Here is an 18,873-nt window from a genome sequence, read left to right as displayed (position 1 = left end):
TAGAATAGTTAGGGTTGGAAAGGACCTCAAGATCATCCAGTTCCAACCCCCCTGCCATGGGCAGGGACACCTCACACTAAACCATCCTACCCAAGGCTTCATCCAACCTGGCCTTGAACACTGCCAGGGATGGAGCACTCACAACACCCCTGGGCAACCGATTCCAGTGTCTCACCACCCTAACAGGAAAGAATTTCCTCCTCTTCAGTCATCTTACGACCAGATCCTAAAATCTTAATACCTGTGGTCAGAAATGGCCTCTCAGCCAGTATGTCTGTTAAGACAGGGACCAGTTTTTATATAGTGAGCCCTTGCCAAGGTACATTGCTGACTCAAGTTCGTGCTGATCATTCCTTGCCTGAGCAGACAGTTTGGAGATGCTCTTACAGTCTATTATGTCACCTCTAGATATAATTTTTCTCCTCTTCTTTGTTCTGCCTAGCTAGTCCAAAAGCCCCATGTCTAATGGGATCTCATCTGAACAAAGCTGCCAAAAAGTCTGCAAAAGTACCGTTTGCTCAGGGGTTTTTATATTTAATGCTTCTTAGAATCCCTTGAAGGTTGTTATGACTATTTTGCAGCAAGAGATAATGTTCCCTTCAGGCTAGGGAAGTATGGGAGATTGGATTTAAGGCTTTTTGTTAATATCTGTTTGTTCTATGCTGCCTTAAAACCAGAGACATTTAATTTAGCAAAACAGTGCAAACACCAGGGTGCATAGAAGGATTTTTATGTACATTTAGCAGCAAACTCATCAAGTGATATCAGACTAGTTACTTTGAGAAAGCTAATGCAAAGAAGTTCAAAAGTACATGAGGAACTGCCTGAATTGCTTTTCATTTTTCACGTTCCTCACTGACAGATGTCAGGAAATTTTAAAGGCTTTTAAGATGTTTTCTGTGGGTGCTTTTAGTAAGGAAACGTCCATTTCCAGTCTCAACTTGTTTGTGCAATTAGTTTGGTCACCTTGATGTGAGCACTTAAATGTTTATTCCTTTCCGAGTTCCAAACCCGAGGGACTGTACCTGAGCACACTTGGCAGTGAAACGGGTTCCTTAGAGAGGTGTGTGGCTGAATTACAGTGCTAAATTGAGCTTTTCTCCAAGCCAGTTGCAGTGTTGTCCATAGTGTTGCAGGGGTTTTGGTACCCCAGGACTTCAAGCCTGTTGACTGTGGGAGGGAGTGGGTCAAAATCTCTGCAGTAAACTCATGTAGCTGACTTCCATGTACTGGCACACTCTGTATTAGCTGGGAATTAAGTTTATGATATGGGGACTTCAGATTTCCATAAATGTTGTAATTAGCCTTGAAATAACTGATGCTAGTACAGCAAATTCAGAATGTATTTTCAGATTACATCCAAATCCATGGTGCTTTCCTACTGTCTTCTGTGTACATCTGTTCTTAGTTTAACATGCCACCTTGTCTCATTCAGGAATTTCTCTATTCTTACAATCTAGGGGTTCAGCTTCTTGCTCTTAGAAACGTACAAGAATCATTAAGTTAAAATTTGTCTTGGTAGTTCTCACTGATGTAGAGAAACTCGGTATGCAGGATGGCTGAGGCACAAGTTCTGATTATTGATTGTGATCCTAGCTAATACTGTACTGAGGATCCCAAAGCATCATCTAGTTTTATGGGGTTTGGTAGCCTTAGAAGGCACTCATCACCTTGCAGCGTTACACCAACTTGTGTAAACTCACTTGTCCTCAAAAGATTTCTAAACCAACTCTTTCTGTCTGTTTGATTCTGAAAATGACCCAATTATAGAGAACCTAAAATGTAACTATATATATTGCCACTTACTTCCCAGCAAATTCACGTGACAAATGTGACGTACATGGAAAGTGCTGAAACAAAAGGTTTCAGTTCAAGGTCTTCAGCTGACAAATAGTTATGCCATTAAATTTTCTTCTTTTTTACTCATTAACAGGGTGGGAAGAAATCTTACAGTGGGCCCTGTGGGGGCCGCGATTGCAGCGCTGGATGCAAATGTTTCCCAGAGAAGGGTGCGCGGGTAAGTTTGTTTTTCACTAATACAATTTGTCCTTGTGTCTCTTATCAACCTTTTTATAAATAAATAAATAAACTCTGAGCTAATATGTATAATTCTTAATCTAATGACCTCATGAAACAAGAGGAATGATGAAGACCAGCTGCATTTCGTATGTCCCTGGCCAAGATTTCCAAAGCTGCTCTGAAGTTTTACAGATTGCTGCCTTTGCAGCGAGCCTTCAATGGAATTGCATTTCTTTGTGTATCTGAGCCCTAGCTCAAGAAAGTCAGATGGTTTTTAAGTAGATTACAATAATTAAAAAGGAAAATTAAAATAGTATGGGCTTCCAGTACAGATTTTGCCGAGTCCTTTGTTTGTGGAACTGTTTTTGGCTTTAGCATTTGTTCATGAAGGAACAATAACTCTGAATGAATCTTAAGCGTTTCCCTTTGAGAGTGTCTCTTGTTTAGCTAAAGCTGCTCTCTGAAGTCCGCATTTGAAGAAACCAAATGTTTAAGTAAGTCTTCTGTGAAAATCTTTAATTTATTTGGATTTTATGAGGAGGTTATAAACATTTTAGCTAAATGCAGCTGGCTATTTCCTATCTTAGGGTAATGCAGGGCTGCTGACTTGACTCTGCCTTCAATTACAATGTTAATTTTGGCCCAGATACCATGTACTTAATTTTTTCTTTTAAGGTCTCTAAAGTATTTTAACAGTTATCAAATTGAATCTTCTAAGTTTTATGGAGATGAAAGGAGGTGCACTGTGGGTGCTTGAAGAGTTAACTTGGAAGGACTTGTAGAGAAGGGAAATACGCTAATTGTCTTGTTTAATAAAGCAGTGATTTTTGGTGAAATCATATTGAAAAGTCATCCTCTAAGGGCAAAATAAAAGCAATTAAATCTTATTTAAACACAAGCGATCTTGATTATTTTTCTCTGTGTGTTTCAGTGTCACTGTGTGGCAGAATTCAAGGCATCACTTTCTAGGACTGAACTTAGTAAAATGTTGCTATTTAGCAGTGAATTGTTAGCATGGGCTTAAGTGTTTCTTTAATTGCAGACAGACTTGAGCATGAATTCTTGGTTGATAACTGATGATGTGTTTGGTCTGGAAGTATAAAAATTATTTCAAATAATTATGTGGCAGAGTGAAAACTTGTCTCAGCAAGTAAAAGGAAGAACTTCGCAAGGAAGTTCTCAATGTAACCCAGAATATGAACAAGATCCAATTGCTCAACACACCTTTTGTGATTAGGTACAGTAAGGGACAGACCTCGTTTAGTTCTGGCATGCAGTATCCTGTAAATGCTTTGACCTTTAGATGGCAATGAGCATCATTCTTCTGTCTCTTTACATTCCCGGGCTTCAACTTGATTGTTTGAACTGGCCACAACACTGTTGACCTTGCAGTTTGAGCTCTTGGCATCTCTTTTGTTAAGATGTCACAAAGATTTTGGGCTGTTTTTATTGCTGACCTGAGAACTCATTTGGCTTTTAGCTTGTTTCTTACGTGACCTGTATTGGTAGGCATTTTCAGTCCTTCAAACTTGTGTTCCATCCTACTGAGACCTGTCTGTGGAGTAAACTATCTTCTAGAAGTGGTAATCTTTCCCTTTTACAACACTGCTTCCATCAAGCCATACTGAGCCCTGCTGAAACCTTCTTGGACATCTGCAGGCAGCTACTGGAGTCCTGCCATGCCAGAGGATAAGGAGGTGACTGGCTGAACTGGGAAAAGAGATGGTGTGATTATGTACCCTCTAGCACAGCTTGTTTCTTGGAGGAGACTGTACAGCCTGAGGCTAATTCCTTGGCTTCCTGCCTAGCTTCTCCTCCATTGCCACAAAACCTTTAAGTTCAGCACAGGCAAATAGGAAACGGGACTTGCCAATGCCCTGAATCCATACTTTAAAAAATATTCCAGCTGTCAATTTTGTGCAGTTAACCAGATGACAGTGAAGCTAAGCTTTCCTTTTAAATGAAAGGAAAAAAAGCACAATAAAAATGACAATAAGCTGACAGCTCAATGAAAGTAATATAGGCATTGTCCTTAAATGTCCTCCTCCCTGAGTGCACTTCTGATCACATCAAGCTGTGATGAGTTTGTTTCTGACTAGACACTTCAAAAAGTGAATTTAGTCAGAAAAACGTTAAAAGTAAAAAAATCTGTTATGGAAGCATCCTTCACCGTAGCCAGTGACTCAGAGTAGGTCCTCGTATGTAATGATACGTTAATGAGAAGCCTGGCTCTGTGTAATTGGATGGCTGTTGTGGTTTAAGCACAGTCAGTCAATTCAGCCATGCAGTCTCTCTCTCACTCCCCCCGCCTCCTCCCTCCAGCTCCTGGAGGGGTGGGGAGGGGAATCGAAAGAATGTAGCTCCCATGGGCTGAGATAAGAGCAGCCCAGTAACTAAGGTATAACACAAATCACTGCTGCTACCACCAGTGATAATAATGATAAGGGAAATAACAAGGGAAGAGAATACAACTGCTCACCACCTGCCGACCAACACCCAGCCCGACCCAGCAGTGGACTAGCTCTTCCGGGTAATTGCCCTCAGTTTATATAGTGGGCATGCCGTGCTGTGCTATGGAATACCTCTTTGGTCAGTTTGGGTCAGGTGTCCTGTCTCTGCTTCCTCCCGGCTTCCCCTCCTCCCTGGCAGAGCACGAGGCTCACAAAGTCCTTGGTCAGAGTAAACATCACTGAGCAGCAACTGAAACCATCGGTGTTATCAGCGCTGTTCCCAGGCTGAAAGTCAAAACCACAGCACTGCACCAGCTACTAAGAAGGAGAAAAATGACTGCTACTGCTGAACCCAGGACAATGGCGAAACTCTTGGGCCACACTGCAGCCATTCTGCCGTTATCAGTTCTTACCTTGTAAAGAACCAACTTTAACATGAAATCTGACATGATGCTGGGTGAAGAAAATGCCAGCTAGCACCACAGAGAACATGAGAGCCCCTGCCTCCAGTTGGAGTCTCCAGGTGAATCTGTGGGTCATATGAACTCTGTGGGTCATATAAACAGCTGGAATACCACCTGTCAAACTAGCACGACAAGGCAATTTTAGAAGGAAGTCTGCTATAAGAATGGAGGTACCCAAATGCACCCTGGTGCAATTTTTTTGGGGGGAGACAGTCCGAACACAGACTTGCCCTTACTGAGCCCACTTCTTGCATACAAGTCTGGCATACAGTCCTCTCTCAGAACAACGCTTGATGGGTAGAGAAAGCTCTTAATATTAAACTATGAAGGACAAAAGGAAAGGTGGAAAAAGCAACTGTATGAAATCATAATGTGAGGAAGTGAACGTGGATTCTGATGCTTGTCTCTATCTAGTGAAGGGCTGAATGTCTAATGTGTATAGTTCCAGTGGTAGAACACTTTTGGGACTGTCAGAAGAAATATTTGTGTTTTTAAAAAGAAGTGGTTTTCACTCCCCTTTCTCACTATTTGATCCATAGTTTATGGGCAGGGATAACTCCCTTTAGAAATTTCTTGCTGTATTGAGGGCTATTTAGCTGAGAAATGCACTGCGGATAAGTCAGCAGTGATCAGGAGGGCATTTTCCCTATTTGAGGGTTTCAAGAAGCTAGTAGACAGCCTGCACCATTTCATCTTTGCAGCTCATTTTGCATTTGTTTATGATAGCGTGGGCTTTTTTGTTTTTATATACTGTCATCTACTTTCAAACACTCACAAAGATAAACTAGCAGACACAGTCCTTGCTGCATGTATAGCCTCTCCTGATGCCTGTTCGCTTATCTTGGAATTTAGAACAGTATTAGGGATTGTTCTAATCTTTGCTCAACATGTGCTGGAGCTCTCAGCTGATACTAATCTTTCATTTTTTCATTCTGAGTCCTGTTCTCACCTCCCCCACCAAAAAAAAGAATTTCAAGGAAACAAAAAATTTAGGAATTGTTTCCAAGGCTTCTCAAATCACTCAGCAGAGACTGTGTCCCGGGTAGCTCTGACAGCTTAGCATTGCTGTAAATTGGAAGAATTTTAATGTTACCAATTCTGTTTTGTTTTTTTCCTATGATAATGTCAAATAATGTATGCATTTAATGTATACAAATAATGTATACATTCTTATACATAGAATCATAGAATAGAATCATAGAATCATGTGTTCTTGCTCATCCACCCTCCTCCCCTGGGTGGGATGGGGAGGAGAATTGGAAAAAGGTAAACCCTCATGGGTTGAGATAAGAACAGTTTAATAATTGAAATGAAGTAAAGTATAATAATAATAGAAATAAGAATGATAGGGGAAGAGAAAAACCAACAACACAGAGGAATAAAATTCAGGAAACACAAGTAAGGTTCTATACAATTGCTCACCACCCATCCCTGAGCAGCTATCTGCAGCTCCCAGCCAACTACCCCCAGTCCATATGCTGAGCATGACATCCTGCAGTTTGGAATACTCCTTTGGCTGTGTTTCCTCCCAGCTCGTTGTGCACCTGGTCACTGGCAGAACATGAGAAACTATAAAGTTCTTGATTTGGAGTAAACAGAACTGAGCAACAACCAAAACATCAGTGTTATCAAAATTATGCTCACACCGAATCCAAACCACAGCACTGTACTAGCTACTAGAAAGAAAATTAACTCTGTCCCAGCAGAAACCAGGACACTGCTTAAAAGCCTGTTTAAAACATGATGATATGATCAATTAGAAAACTACTAATGGCATTACAGAACCTCTTTCCACACAGAGGCCATTTCTAGCAACTGGTGTGGCTGGAAAGGAGTGTATCTGTAGAATGAGGCAGTTGGTCTGAGAACGTGACAGACACTGTAAGTAAATTGAGTCTGGTCCCATGAAGTGAAGCACCATTGGAGTGCATCAGGTGGAGCCCATCTCTTGACCTAGTCTCAGTCAAAAGAAATCTTATTCTTGTACTCCAAAACTACACTGCAGTGTGAAGTAAAGCACAGTAAGTAGGAGGGATTAAGTAAGATTGAGACATTATACTCCAAAATGCAGTCGCTGTCTGAATTCAAGGCTAGTGTAGCCAGAGATATGTGAGAGTCCACAGGCTTTCTTTGAAGTTAAAATGATGATAGTAAGTGGAGTGTAGATTATCTGTGGGCAATCAAAGAGTTTTTGATAGATAGATAGATAGATAGATAGATAGATAGATAGATAGATAGATAGATAGATCAAGCAAGCTAAAAAAGATAGATACCCAACATCCATGCACTGAACAGCATAACCTGAGGTCAGAACTTTGGATGATTTAAACTAATTGCTATCTACCATAATGTCGCATTGGCAAGAGATCTTAGATCAACTTTTGTCCAGAACTAATCCCCTCAACTTAATACTGGGTGTACAAAGCGTCTCTCTTTGATAATTAGTTGAAGATCGGTTGCCATTTCTTTGCAATTGAATTGTAGTAATTACAACTTGTATTTCTTAATAATGTTTGCTGAATTCTGCTTTGGCTGGTTCAACACTAACTGGAAAAGTTTAGGAATTTCCCGATGAAAGGTCTTGGACTTTTGTATATGTCTACTTCATGGCACTCCATCAGCCTGTCAAATTTCTCTCCTTTCCTCATCCTTCTTTCTATCTGACAGATTGAGCGCTATCTTAGGTCAAACACTCAGGTGGACTGACTACAGGGTAACTGAATGTGCACAGCAGCTTAGCAAGGCAGGTGGGCTGCTGTCTACCAAGGCTTCTGAGCACTGGCAATCAGCCAGCAACCAGACCCTTCTCCTCCGAATGTGAATGTAAGAGCTATGCTTTGTTTTGAAGTCTTTTGATGTGTTGCGGTTTTGACGGTATTACAGTACTTTCACCTTTAGTAAATACCGCTCATAGAATATATGTAAATGATGCCTGATTTTTGTCCAGACCCTCTTCTGGTTAAATAAAATGCCATCATTTGATTTGGAAGAGGATTATCTGTAACATTGAAAGATGTTGACCATCTGTTTGCTGTCATGAAGTTCTGGCAATATTTGGAGGGAAGATGAGGTAATAGCGAAGTCAAACAATTTATGTGCCAGCTGCTTTTATTAACAACTGCCAAGATTATTTTTATTGCAGTAATAAAACTCACTTTGCCAAATGAGGCATTAAGCAATTATTGTACATGTCCTCCTGACCCAACCTAAGTACAGTGAGGCTAGCCCTCTGATGGGAACCACACCATATACTGACTAAACCAACTTAAGTAAATCTCATTGCATTTGAAAGTATCCCTTATGCAATGGGTATCAGACCAGACCTGTTCATACGTACAGTCTTGCCTCATCTCTCGTAATCTCAAGTACACTTGCGAAGACTTCTCAAGGGGACAGGCATCCATCTTACAGACATCATAGAACGCGGTAATGGTGAACAACTGTACTTAAGCAGGAGCATCTGGTAGCAAATCATGTTTCCATGCTTTCTTTTGCAGCTTGGCCAGAAGGACATGTGCACTGAATGAGTCTAAGTATATTCTAGGAAACATTTCCCATTAAGAAGACTTCCACAGCTTTCATAACTAACCAAAACCGTAGCCTTGCTGTATCACCAGGGTGGCTGAGGGGACTCTGTGACCTGAAACTAAATCTGTTTCCAAATCTGCCTGCAAAGGCAGCGTATTCTGTAACTGCAGTGGGAACCTGTGTTTACTTTTGAAATCGGCCAGAACATGGGTCCTCAAGCTGTGCATTATAGAGCACTTCCAGATGTCTTTGAAAAGCCAAGCAAAGAAGTATCCATCGCTGTTCGAATACTTGTGCTTCATGTGAGTTGTGACCCAGGATTTTGAAGTCTTTCCAGTGTTTTGGGAGCAAATGGAGCATTTAAAAAGCTCCCTGCTGCATCCTATAATGCTGTGAGTTGTCTTAGCTTGGGAAGTTATATAGTCTCACTATACCAAGGAGATATCTGTTCTGTTTCTCCTTTCTAGTCTGAAAAGTCTCTGGTTTTCTCAAATTGAGCTTCTCAAATGTGAGAAGTTACTGGCATGGGTTTAAACTGAGGTGACTACTGAATGTTGTTTGGTCAGCTGGTGGTGGTCAGATAGCTCTGCTGTGTGTCGTGATATGGCCTCCTCATCTGAAGACATAGTAAACCATTATTCTCTCTGTTCTGATGCTGGCACTGCGAGCTGAGAGCACAGCTATGTTGCCCTGGGAATACATACTTTATTATTTCTTGTTTATAGAAGCTGTCACAGCTACCACTGGCAATCTGGGTGAGTAAAGCACTTGAAGCCAATGCCATCACTCCCATGGATCTCATTTTAAGTGTGTAGACAGATGAGAAGGCAGAACTAGACTAATCTTTTCCCTCCCTCTTTGGAGCCTTGCCACAGCTGGCCTTCTGTTCTAGCTTTGTATCTGTGGCACTTTCTCCAAGACCAATATGACAACTTGTGCTACAGATTTGATCCGTATGGACAAACCGGAGTTCAACAAGAGTTTCCAAGTAACCTCCCCTGTTTCCTAAATACTGGAGAGTAAAAACATCCCCATACTCAATCTTTTCTTTATAAAAATTATGTCCTTCTTGGCTATAGAAGGCAGTGTTTGATGAATCTGTGATGTTTTGTTTACCATAAAACTCCTTAGAGCAGAGCTACCACCACTGTTCGTTTTTTCTTGCTCATTTGCTTATTCAAAGTAGGTGAAGAGTTGTAAATATTCTTAGAACTGTTTTCTATCATCCACTTCACCTTGTAGTCAGAAAGACAACAAAGAATTCCTGTAGGAAGAGAAACTCTATGGTGTCCTACCCAAGACAGGAAAAGCAAATGCTAATGTGAGCCTTTGGAACACATTAAGCCCAGTCTAGTTGGGCTTTTGCTGCTTAAAAGCTGCAGGATATTTTCCTAATGATTCCTGCAATGATGTCTCAGTTGAAAAGAGATGATGAATGACCTCTTACATCTGAGAAATGGCACAAGACTTTGCCTTTCCTCTCCAAGCAGTTAACAGAGAGTCATAGAATAGTTAGGGTTGGAAAGGACCTTAAGATCATCCAGTTCCAGCCCCTAAAAGAAGAAGGGTTAACTTATATCCTGCCTTGAAATGACCAAATTGGCATTTTCTTTCATCATATTCAATATCATTTGTGTATGGGATTTGCCACTTAGACATCTCTTAGTAGCCTTTTTCTTCAGGTTAAGTTCTCTTTAATATCTTGTTTTCTTCATACCTCCCTTATCTCGCCCCATCCCCAAACTTGCCTATCTTCTAATTAAGTGTGAATGTTTCAGAATATTCCTGGTACTTATTACTTTTTAAAGCTTCTTAAAATTAGCAGAGGTGTCCTTTGAAGAAACTAGAGTCTTTTTGAAAGAGTTTCCTTTGGCAGTAAGTGAAAGGTATGGCAGAGATTTTTCAGTGTGATCTCCTGAGTAAGGAATCACAGAAGGATCCCAGAACCAATCTGGGAGCAAGACCCAGTTCTAAGAGATTTGGCCAACGGTCAGGTTAGGAGACAATCCATGAGCCAGGAAAACAGCCCACAGCAGGGATTACTACAAAGCAAACTTAATTAGGCAACAGATAGGCAGGAAGTACGCCAGTCATGGAGCCTGCAGCCAGATGGAGCACACAATGGAGATGGTTAACCAGGCAAAGCTGTGTTTGTAGTGGTAAAAGAGTCTGTAGTGCCAATTAGTTGGAAGTAAAGCCAAATGCATGAGTCCCCCAGGCTAGCTGTGAATCCCTGTTTCTTTGGAAAAATGTGTAGTATTTTCGGTGTGAATGACAGCTTTTCCCGATACGAAATCGTAGATTTCAGAAGAGAGGAGAACATCATGACATTTCTCAGCTGGTGAGTGAGATTGAAAAGCTGTTTAGAGGTGATTTCCCTGCTTCAGAAGAGAAAAGGATATGTATACCTACAGCAAAAAAGAGTAAGACTTGTGAAGTACCTGTAGGTTAATGCTAATACCAGAACATAGTGGGGATGAGCAATGAAGGAATAGCATGATAATAAATAGAGAACAGTCTGCCTGAGAATCTGGGTATAAGCCTGAATTGTATAAAAATAGCTACAAAATGATGGAGCACGTAATCCTTAAGAAAGATGAGGGAACAGTGGGCAGGAATAGTCTGTTCTGAGCTTGTATATGGGAATGAGAGGGCAACATAGCAGTTTCTAAAAGATCCTGTATGAAAGACTCCCAGGTTTAAGCTTCATGGTTTAATCTGAAACCAGGACATAAAGTGTGGAGAAAGAGATGCCAGTAAAATGAGGGAAAGAAAGAAGAGTATCAAGCTTTCCCTTGACTTCTGCAAAAACAGGAGGAAAAACTCAGGTATTTGCTACTCTCCTGCCTTTAAGCTGTCGATTAGGGACATTTTAGCTGTTGCTGTCAAATAATTCATTAATCCGTTACATAGAACAAGCGTATTTTCACAACTACCTAATGTTAAGCTGGTTTTATGGGTGACATATTTCATATTCTTTAGCCAACTGTGGAACTGCCAACTTAAAAAACTTGGAGGAAAGGTGTGACTTACATCAGGAATAGGATGCCTGAGTTGTACCAGGTATCTCATCCAGTTACCGGTTTTGGAAAAAGGAATGTTTTAGTACTCGGAAAAGGAGCCTAGATACAAATGTCATTATTATTCATGGGTGATGTTTGAAAGATTTTTTTGCTCTTTCTTTAAAAAACAGCAGAATGTTGCTAAAACTAATAAAAAGTACAAGTAATTTGAAAATGTCTGTTTTTAATCCATAGTAAATACAGCACAAACGATGCACAACTTCTGAAGGACTATTAAAAAGAAATGTCTGGTTGCCCGTTAAAGCTTCTCGTGCTTCTTTTTAAATGATCAAGGGAAGCTCTAAGATGCCTCAGAGTGAGCTGAATTCTCAGTGTACAGTAAGTGAAGAATTTTTTACTACCTAGTAAGCTCTAAGGGTAATGCAATTCTGCCCTTATGTTTTCCAAAGTTCTATAAAGCCATTACCTTTCAAGGCAGAGCTTAGACTTGTGTTCACATCCATAGGGTTCTGCTTGGATCTGTAAAGCAGAACTTGTTCTACTGTTCAGTTGAGCAGTGTTCTGTACAGCTGCTCCCAAAGCTGGGCTCTGTATTAGCACAGCAGCAAACCTGCTTTAACACAATGTTTGTTCTGCTCATATCTCTCTTGCCAGACCAGCAACATCTGCCTGCGTGTGTGTCTGGGTATTTCCATTTCCTGTCAGGTTCCCAAAACACAATAAAAGTTTCTAAACATGGAAAAAGAACAACAAATGCATCAGCCAAGATATTGCCCTAGCTATGTTTGCTGCAAAGTGCTACATTTGGGATAGATTTTGGTGTAGAAGAACTGTAAGCTCTTAGACATGCATGCAGAGCCCATGCTCTGTAAGGCAAAGTCACTGTAGATAGCATATTGTCAGACTGTAAGCTGTGGTTGACATAATGAATGTAGGTCATAGAAACAAAGAAGTGTCTTGGATCTGGGTGTCTTGTCCCCCTGTGGTCACAAGATTCATAAATAATCCTGTTCAGTAAAGTGGGTATTTTGTTTATAATGAATTTATTATTTGTAGCTTGAACCCTTAACTGCAGCGATGGCAGGTTGGGATTGATGAGCAATGTCATCACGCTTAAAAAACAGAAGTTACAGCTCTTATACTTTGGCAGATACTTCCTGGGAGATGCGCAGTGTATTGGCTCCGTTATCTGGAGTGGTGCTCACCCTCAGCCCTTCCTGTGAATCACAGTGTACACTTATCGGGAATCTTCTCATTAGAAGCACTGTTTAATGTAGTTCCACAAATATATTGAGGATTGCTTACCCTGTCATCACAAATCACACTTTGTGGACAGCTGGAATGTCTATCAGGATATTCAGCTGGAATGTCTATCAGGATATTCCCACATCAGTAATGGGCATTTTCTAGCAATTTTTTAAACAGATCTTGTTTCTTCTTTGTACAGCTTGATTTCTCTTGATGGTGACTGTGTTGGCCATTCTGAATACCTCCATGATGATGTTGTGGCATTTCTTTTATGATGATGACTAATGACTGAGAATCCCAGCTGAGACAGGGGAAGGTCCTGCAGTGCAGGGCAGTTGCAAACATACAGTTGGAGACGGTGCTCCCCAGTGCTTTCACTCTGTGACAATTACTTTAGTTACATGTTTTTTCAAGTTTTAGCTAAGAAATCTGTTACTTATTCAACTTTCTGTTTCAGGAAAGTAGGTGAATTAACAGAAACTGTTTTGAAATAAACCACCAAAAAGCTAGAATTCTGTATTTCTTAATCAGAGACCTCCAAAAATAGTTAATTCTTATGGAATCTATTTTCTCTCCAAACTCGGACACACGGGAAAGAGGAGACAGCAGAAGAGGTTGTTCTTACTTTAACTAGGGCATGTCTTCCTAACAGTACAAAATGTTTTGGGAGGCTATCAACCTTTGGAATCTCCTTAGCAGTGGAAATGGAGCCCAGCTTGTCTCACAGCAGATTCTAAATAAATAAATAAAGTCTGCATGCAAAATCTAGGCAGCAGGTGGTCATTCCCTGTCTCTCTCCAGCTGCACTTGAGCTGTAAATCCAAAAGCATTACAAAACTAGCAGTGGGACACCCAGTGGTTCCTGGTAGGCTTGGATCAGTGTTCCTGGGACATTAAAGGGAGTTTTCCTACGATTTACTGCTTTCTCTTGAAACAATAGATGACATAAATGTTATCTCCGGACTTTTTCCAGAGCAGTGAAGTAATTGAACTTCTCCCGTTTTTCTAACTTCAGGACTAAAACCTGAACTAATCTATTCTAACCATTGCCTTCTTTTTTATCAGCCGGAATGTGCGTTAACTCCTGAGAACATTTGGGTGAATAATAGTTCTGCTTACAGCGGCTTTATTTTGTGCACTGGGTGACAGAAAGCCGTCGGGATTTCCTTCAGAGCATTGATGTAGCTGCGGTATTCTGCATTGTTTTTTCTTTCACAAATATGTGTCAGGGGTGCCACGTTTACATGTCCTTAGATTTGATGTTACCTGTATTATGAACTCTTTAGTCTGTACTGAAGGGGAAAGCTGGGTTCCATTGGTGTTACTGAGGGATTTCCCATCAGCTGTACGGAAGCCAGGATTTTAATTTCCAAACCTTTAAAGCAATTTACTTTCAGGCTTCTACAAATGACTGCTCACCCAACCATTTATATGGGCAATTTTATGTGCATTTTGCATGGGGGAAGTGGTTTCAAGAGAAATACCTTCCAATGTATTTTTCTTCAAACTTATTTAAAAGAAGTAGTGTGAAAGCTCTGCATGGTGTCAGCAGGATGGTACAGCTGAAAGAACCATAGTTTTATTAACCTGATCTCCTTTGCAGAATGAAGGCTTAATTTCTTTCAAAGAGGTGAAGATTTTCCCTTCAGCAGATGGACAAATGGGAAGGGGCAGGGAACATTGTGGGGTTTTTTTCCTGTCATCATGGTCTGGTTTGCCCTGGAGAAAAGAACAGGCTATGTGTGTCCCTTAAGGGTGGTGAAGCTTGAATAGTCCTTCCATCTTGTGCAATAGGCTTCTTTGAAACCTCCAGATATATGATCTTTTCCAGACCTCCTCTTTGAGCAGCACAATTCTGCCATGGCTTCCAGTGCCACGTCAGGAGAAGCATTTAAAAGTGGTTTCATTGCCCTTGCAAAATGGGTTGGGGATTTTTATGTTCGTTTTGTAAAATGTCTTAATGACTTCTGAGCAACTGTGGTGCTTGTTGTATTTGGTTCAAGGATATTTCAGTGCTTAAAGACCTGCAGAGGAAGATGCAGCTTACACACAGTCTTTTAGTTTCTTCCATCTAACACTTTTTCAGTAAATGCATCTCTTGGCACAAGGGAAATTGCAGGGGGAGTGTTTTCATTAAACAAAATCCTTGTTAGATAATCCTGCACTTAATTAAGTTTCCGCTGGTTTAACTGGACATGGAAACAAATAACTGTGGCAAAGGTTCCCCTGGAGAAGTTGTTTCATGTTTCTGTGACTGTTCCATTTCCGTTTATTGCTGTCTCAGCTGTTTATCCTAGGGCTGTCTGGATTGTCTTCAGGAGCGTAGGTCAGAGACTGCGTAAGGCAGTGGTGTGTGACTTGGCACACCTATAAGGACATCAAGAGTATAGGTACTTCATAAGTCCTGTCAGTGCTCATTTCATGCAAGAAAGGGCCTTCAAGTGCTTCACAGAATCATAGAATAGTTAGGGTTGGAACACCTTGTTCTGTCACTACAGTCCCTGATGAAGAGTCCCTCCGCAGCATCCCTATAGGTCCCCTTCAGGTACCAGAAGCTGCTCTGAGGTCTCCACGCAGCCTTCTCTTCTCCAGGCTGAACAGCCCCAACTTCCTCAGCCTGTCTTCATACGGGAGGTGCTCCAGTCCCCTGATCATCCTCGTGGCCCTCCTCTGGACTTGTTCCAGCAGTCCCATGTCCTTTTTATGTTGAGGACACCAGAACTGCACACAATACTCCAGGTGAGGTCTCACAAGAGCAGAGCAGAGGGGTAGGATCACCTCCTTCGCCCTGCTGGTCACGCTCCTTTTGATGCAGCCCAGGATACGGTTGGTTTCTGGGCTGCGAGCGCACACTGAAGCCGGCTCATGTTCATTTTCTCATTGACCAGCACCCTCAAGTCCTTCTCCTCAGGGCTGCTCTCAATCTCTTCTCTAACTTCTTGCTTCTACTTCCTATACCAGTTATGCTATGTAACAGCAAGGAATGTTGAGTTTTATGGTTCAGGCTGGGAACTTGGACCTGTCGCTTCCAAGCTGCATGAGAATGAGAGTGTTATTTTCCTTTGATGGTATACCCGAACTTGTCTAAAGCCTACAGCAAAGCAGACATGTGCTTCAACCTGCTTGGGTGCCAGCTACGTCTGGACTTCACCTTGGAGTCAGATCTATACTCAAAATAAAATGCTCGTCTGTCTTTATGTTTGCCACTTAAAATGGCAGAGCACATAGATGGAGTTTAGCACAGGGAAGAGCCTGGTCCTGTGTGAGGATGGAAGCTCTATAAATAAAAGGGGAGTTGCACTTCCAGGGAAGTCTGTATTTTATGTTTCTGGCCTGACTTTCGAAAGTAAGTTGAATCAGGGGCACACACAGTGAAAAACTGTTTTTTGAATGGCAAATGACCATCCCAAAGAGGCTTACTAAGGCTGTTCAAGATACATGGTAATGTAAATAATTTACTTTCTGCCTGTCCTACTTCTTACTTCTTAAAATAGTCCTCTGGGATGTTAAACGCAAGGTGATTCACTTCCACAAGGAGTTTAAATAATTCCTCACATACTTACTTTGCGTGTGGAAATGTTGGTCTGAGAACAGATTTCAGGAAAACTGGGAACAGGAGAGTTATGGGACTTTTATGCTTCCATGGGATTTGTAGCTGCTTTTCCGTCCCCTCAACAGAAGTCAGCAGTGAGAGTCTCTTCGGTACGTGAGTATGTGAGTTCTCAGCATTGTAAACAGTAAGAAGAGCTGTAGGGAGACATTCAAGCTTGCAATGTAAATACAAAGAGAGGGGAGACTGTGCGAGAAGGAAGATAAAATGTCCTGTTTTTCCTGGTGCTGCTTGTGTCATCTTCAGCGTTAGCCATTGCTGTCAGACCCAAGTCCAGGAATACTATTGACAGCCTTGCTGTCACGAGCAAAAGCTGGGGGCAACCAGGACATTGCAGGCTTAGGTCTTCAGAACACTTTTCTTCAGGCAGTTGGTGAAGGTGTTTGAAGTTGTTCAGTTCCAAGAAATCTGACTTGTTGGCCCTTGTTTGAAGGGGCTGGTGAGTGAGTCCTTCAGCAAGCAGAGTAATTGTGAGTGTGGTGCCATGTGGTTTGTGTGGGGATACATGAGGCCCAACAGCATCTTCTCCCGGTGTCCGCTATTGATTTTTATCTGGAGTCGTTTTCCTCCCTGCCAGTAGAAAGGAACCTGTTGCACAGGAAACTTGTCTCAACAACCTTCAGGAAAAGGTGAGAGGAGGTTGCAAAATTGGACCTTATCCACATGCGCTCTTCAGAGTAAATCCATCCTCTGTTCCCATACATTACGTTATTGGTGAAATACATCAGCAAATGTTTATAGTCAAGGAAAGTTTGTACTAACAGTGTGTCATGCAACTAATCTGTTTACGTTATAAATAGGGAACACTAAGTTAGCTCCATTTTGCTCCAGACTCAAGTGTCTTATTAAATATTTATACATGGACTAGACTGTTTACTTTGCACCTCATCGTATAGTTGTATTGGGAAGACTCAGAACACCTGGGGTTTAGGGAGGCCTTAAGGAAAGTTTGCTTCAACTTTCCAAATTAAAGCTGAAGAGCTCACAGAATTACTGAGTATATGACAGGAGAGTTTGAAGTGGGGAAGTATCAGTTGTAGAAGTACAAAATTGTGATTAACGAAATGTTGGTGAATACCAGAGCTTGATTTCACTCTGGTTCTGCTGCATTCCTGCACTTCTCAGATGGAGAAGTATCAGAAATATCAGAGAAATACCAGAGTTTCCCCTGGTTGAGCTTAGTGGGAGGTCTGTTCTTTACACTGCTGAAAACCAGTTGCTAGCATTAAGTGACTTGGCTGACTTCAGTGGTGCTACTCTAGGTTTATGTAAAAAAGGTAGATTAATGGGGTCCTGGACCACAGTGTTACGGCTGTGCTGGCTATGTAAAGCATCCTCTTCTGTAGGTTGTAGGTCTAGCCTTCTTATCCATCTTAGGTGCAACTATACATATGGAATCTGACATCCAGAAGTAGAGACCAGTGGGAGAATAGTTCACTGACAGAAAGCAGAAAAAAGCCCGATCTTACTTTGCAGAGGACAATCCAGTTTCTTGGTGTTGAAGTGCTGACTGCCTGTGTGTTTAAGTTGTATTACTTGAAGAAACGTGTACAAACCTCAATGTTTTTTAAGCTATTGAAGTGTGAGTGAAAAGCTTCACTGATGTGTAGAACAAAAGCTATAGCTGTTCAAAGTGAAAGCTGGTTATTTATGTGTAATCTCGCTAGGCTGTGCATTATATTAGAGAGACCAGGGAGCAGTCTCTCTAATACAGTATCCAGTCATTGTCCGTGTTTTTCAGTGCGCTCCCTGATGTTGCTCAGTCTGTACAACACTGGAAGCACTGCTGCTGTCCAGTCATTTTGCAAATCTAGCAAGAGCTTGGATCAGCCCTCACCTCCAGCACGTATCTGCCCGCTTTGCCGTGAAATATGAACATAAAGGAACATTAACTGTTCCTCTTGAGCGCAATGGGTTGGGGTCTTAGGCAGCTTTGAATATAAATTGCCTCTGAACAAATTTACGCACGTTTCTAAGATGTGGTGCCCTTTGCTTGCTCCTAAATGTCACTAAATGTTCCTGCATATCAGAAACTCCCTACCCTAATTCTTTCTAAGCATAACTAGCTATTCAAGTTACAAACTTTGGAGGGTTTCCAAGACCATAGCAAGCACCACTTGCTTGTCAGAACTAGTAGGGCTTACTCTTTTTTGCTAAACATATAGCATTTGATTTGTTTTTAGCTTTTTTTTTTGTTTAGGCACAGTATTCCAGGAGTAAGGAGCCTTATTCTTCCAATGTCAAGAACTAATGAAATGTAGTTCTGACTAATAATGTTCTTTGGTTTTCTGGTGAGTCCGAGCTAATGCTTCCTATGTTTAAATTGATTTCCAAATGTTTTGCACAAGTTCTGCAAATAAATAAAACCTACAGTTCTAGGTATGTACTCTTGAAAACTCTGCTTTGCCCCTGCATTTGTTTGGGTAGGATTTAAGAGTTGTATGGGCTGTATGAAATTTGTATTCCGGTCTAAACAAAAAGTATAGATACAGATTGACTGCTTAACTTTATGGGTTTTGCCATGCAACACA

General features: G+C 41.3%; 1 protein-coding gene across 1 annotated transcript in view; it reads left to right on the top strand.

Moving 5' to 3' along the window:
- Positions 1-18,873, top strand: part of COL4A6 (collagen type IV alpha 6 chain) — a 123,880-nt gene that overhangs the window by 41,623 nt on the left and 63,384 nt on the right. Inside the window, exon 3 of the mRNA XM_065690003.1 lies at positions 1,934-2,017. Coding sequence (XP_065546075.1) covers positions 1,934-2,017 — 84 coding nt within the window. The remainder of the gene's footprint in view (positions 1-1,933; positions 2,018-18,873) is intronic.

This window comes from Lathamus discolor, chromosome 9 (assembly GCF_037157495.1).
Source record: "Lathamus discolor isolate bLatDis1 chromosome 9, bLatDis1.hap1, whole genome shotgun sequence".
Lineage (NCBI taxonomy): Eukaryota > Metazoa > Chordata > Aves > Psittaciformes > Psittacidae > Lathamus > Lathamus discolor.
This window is presented reverse-complemented; position numbering and strand designations above follow the sequence as displayed.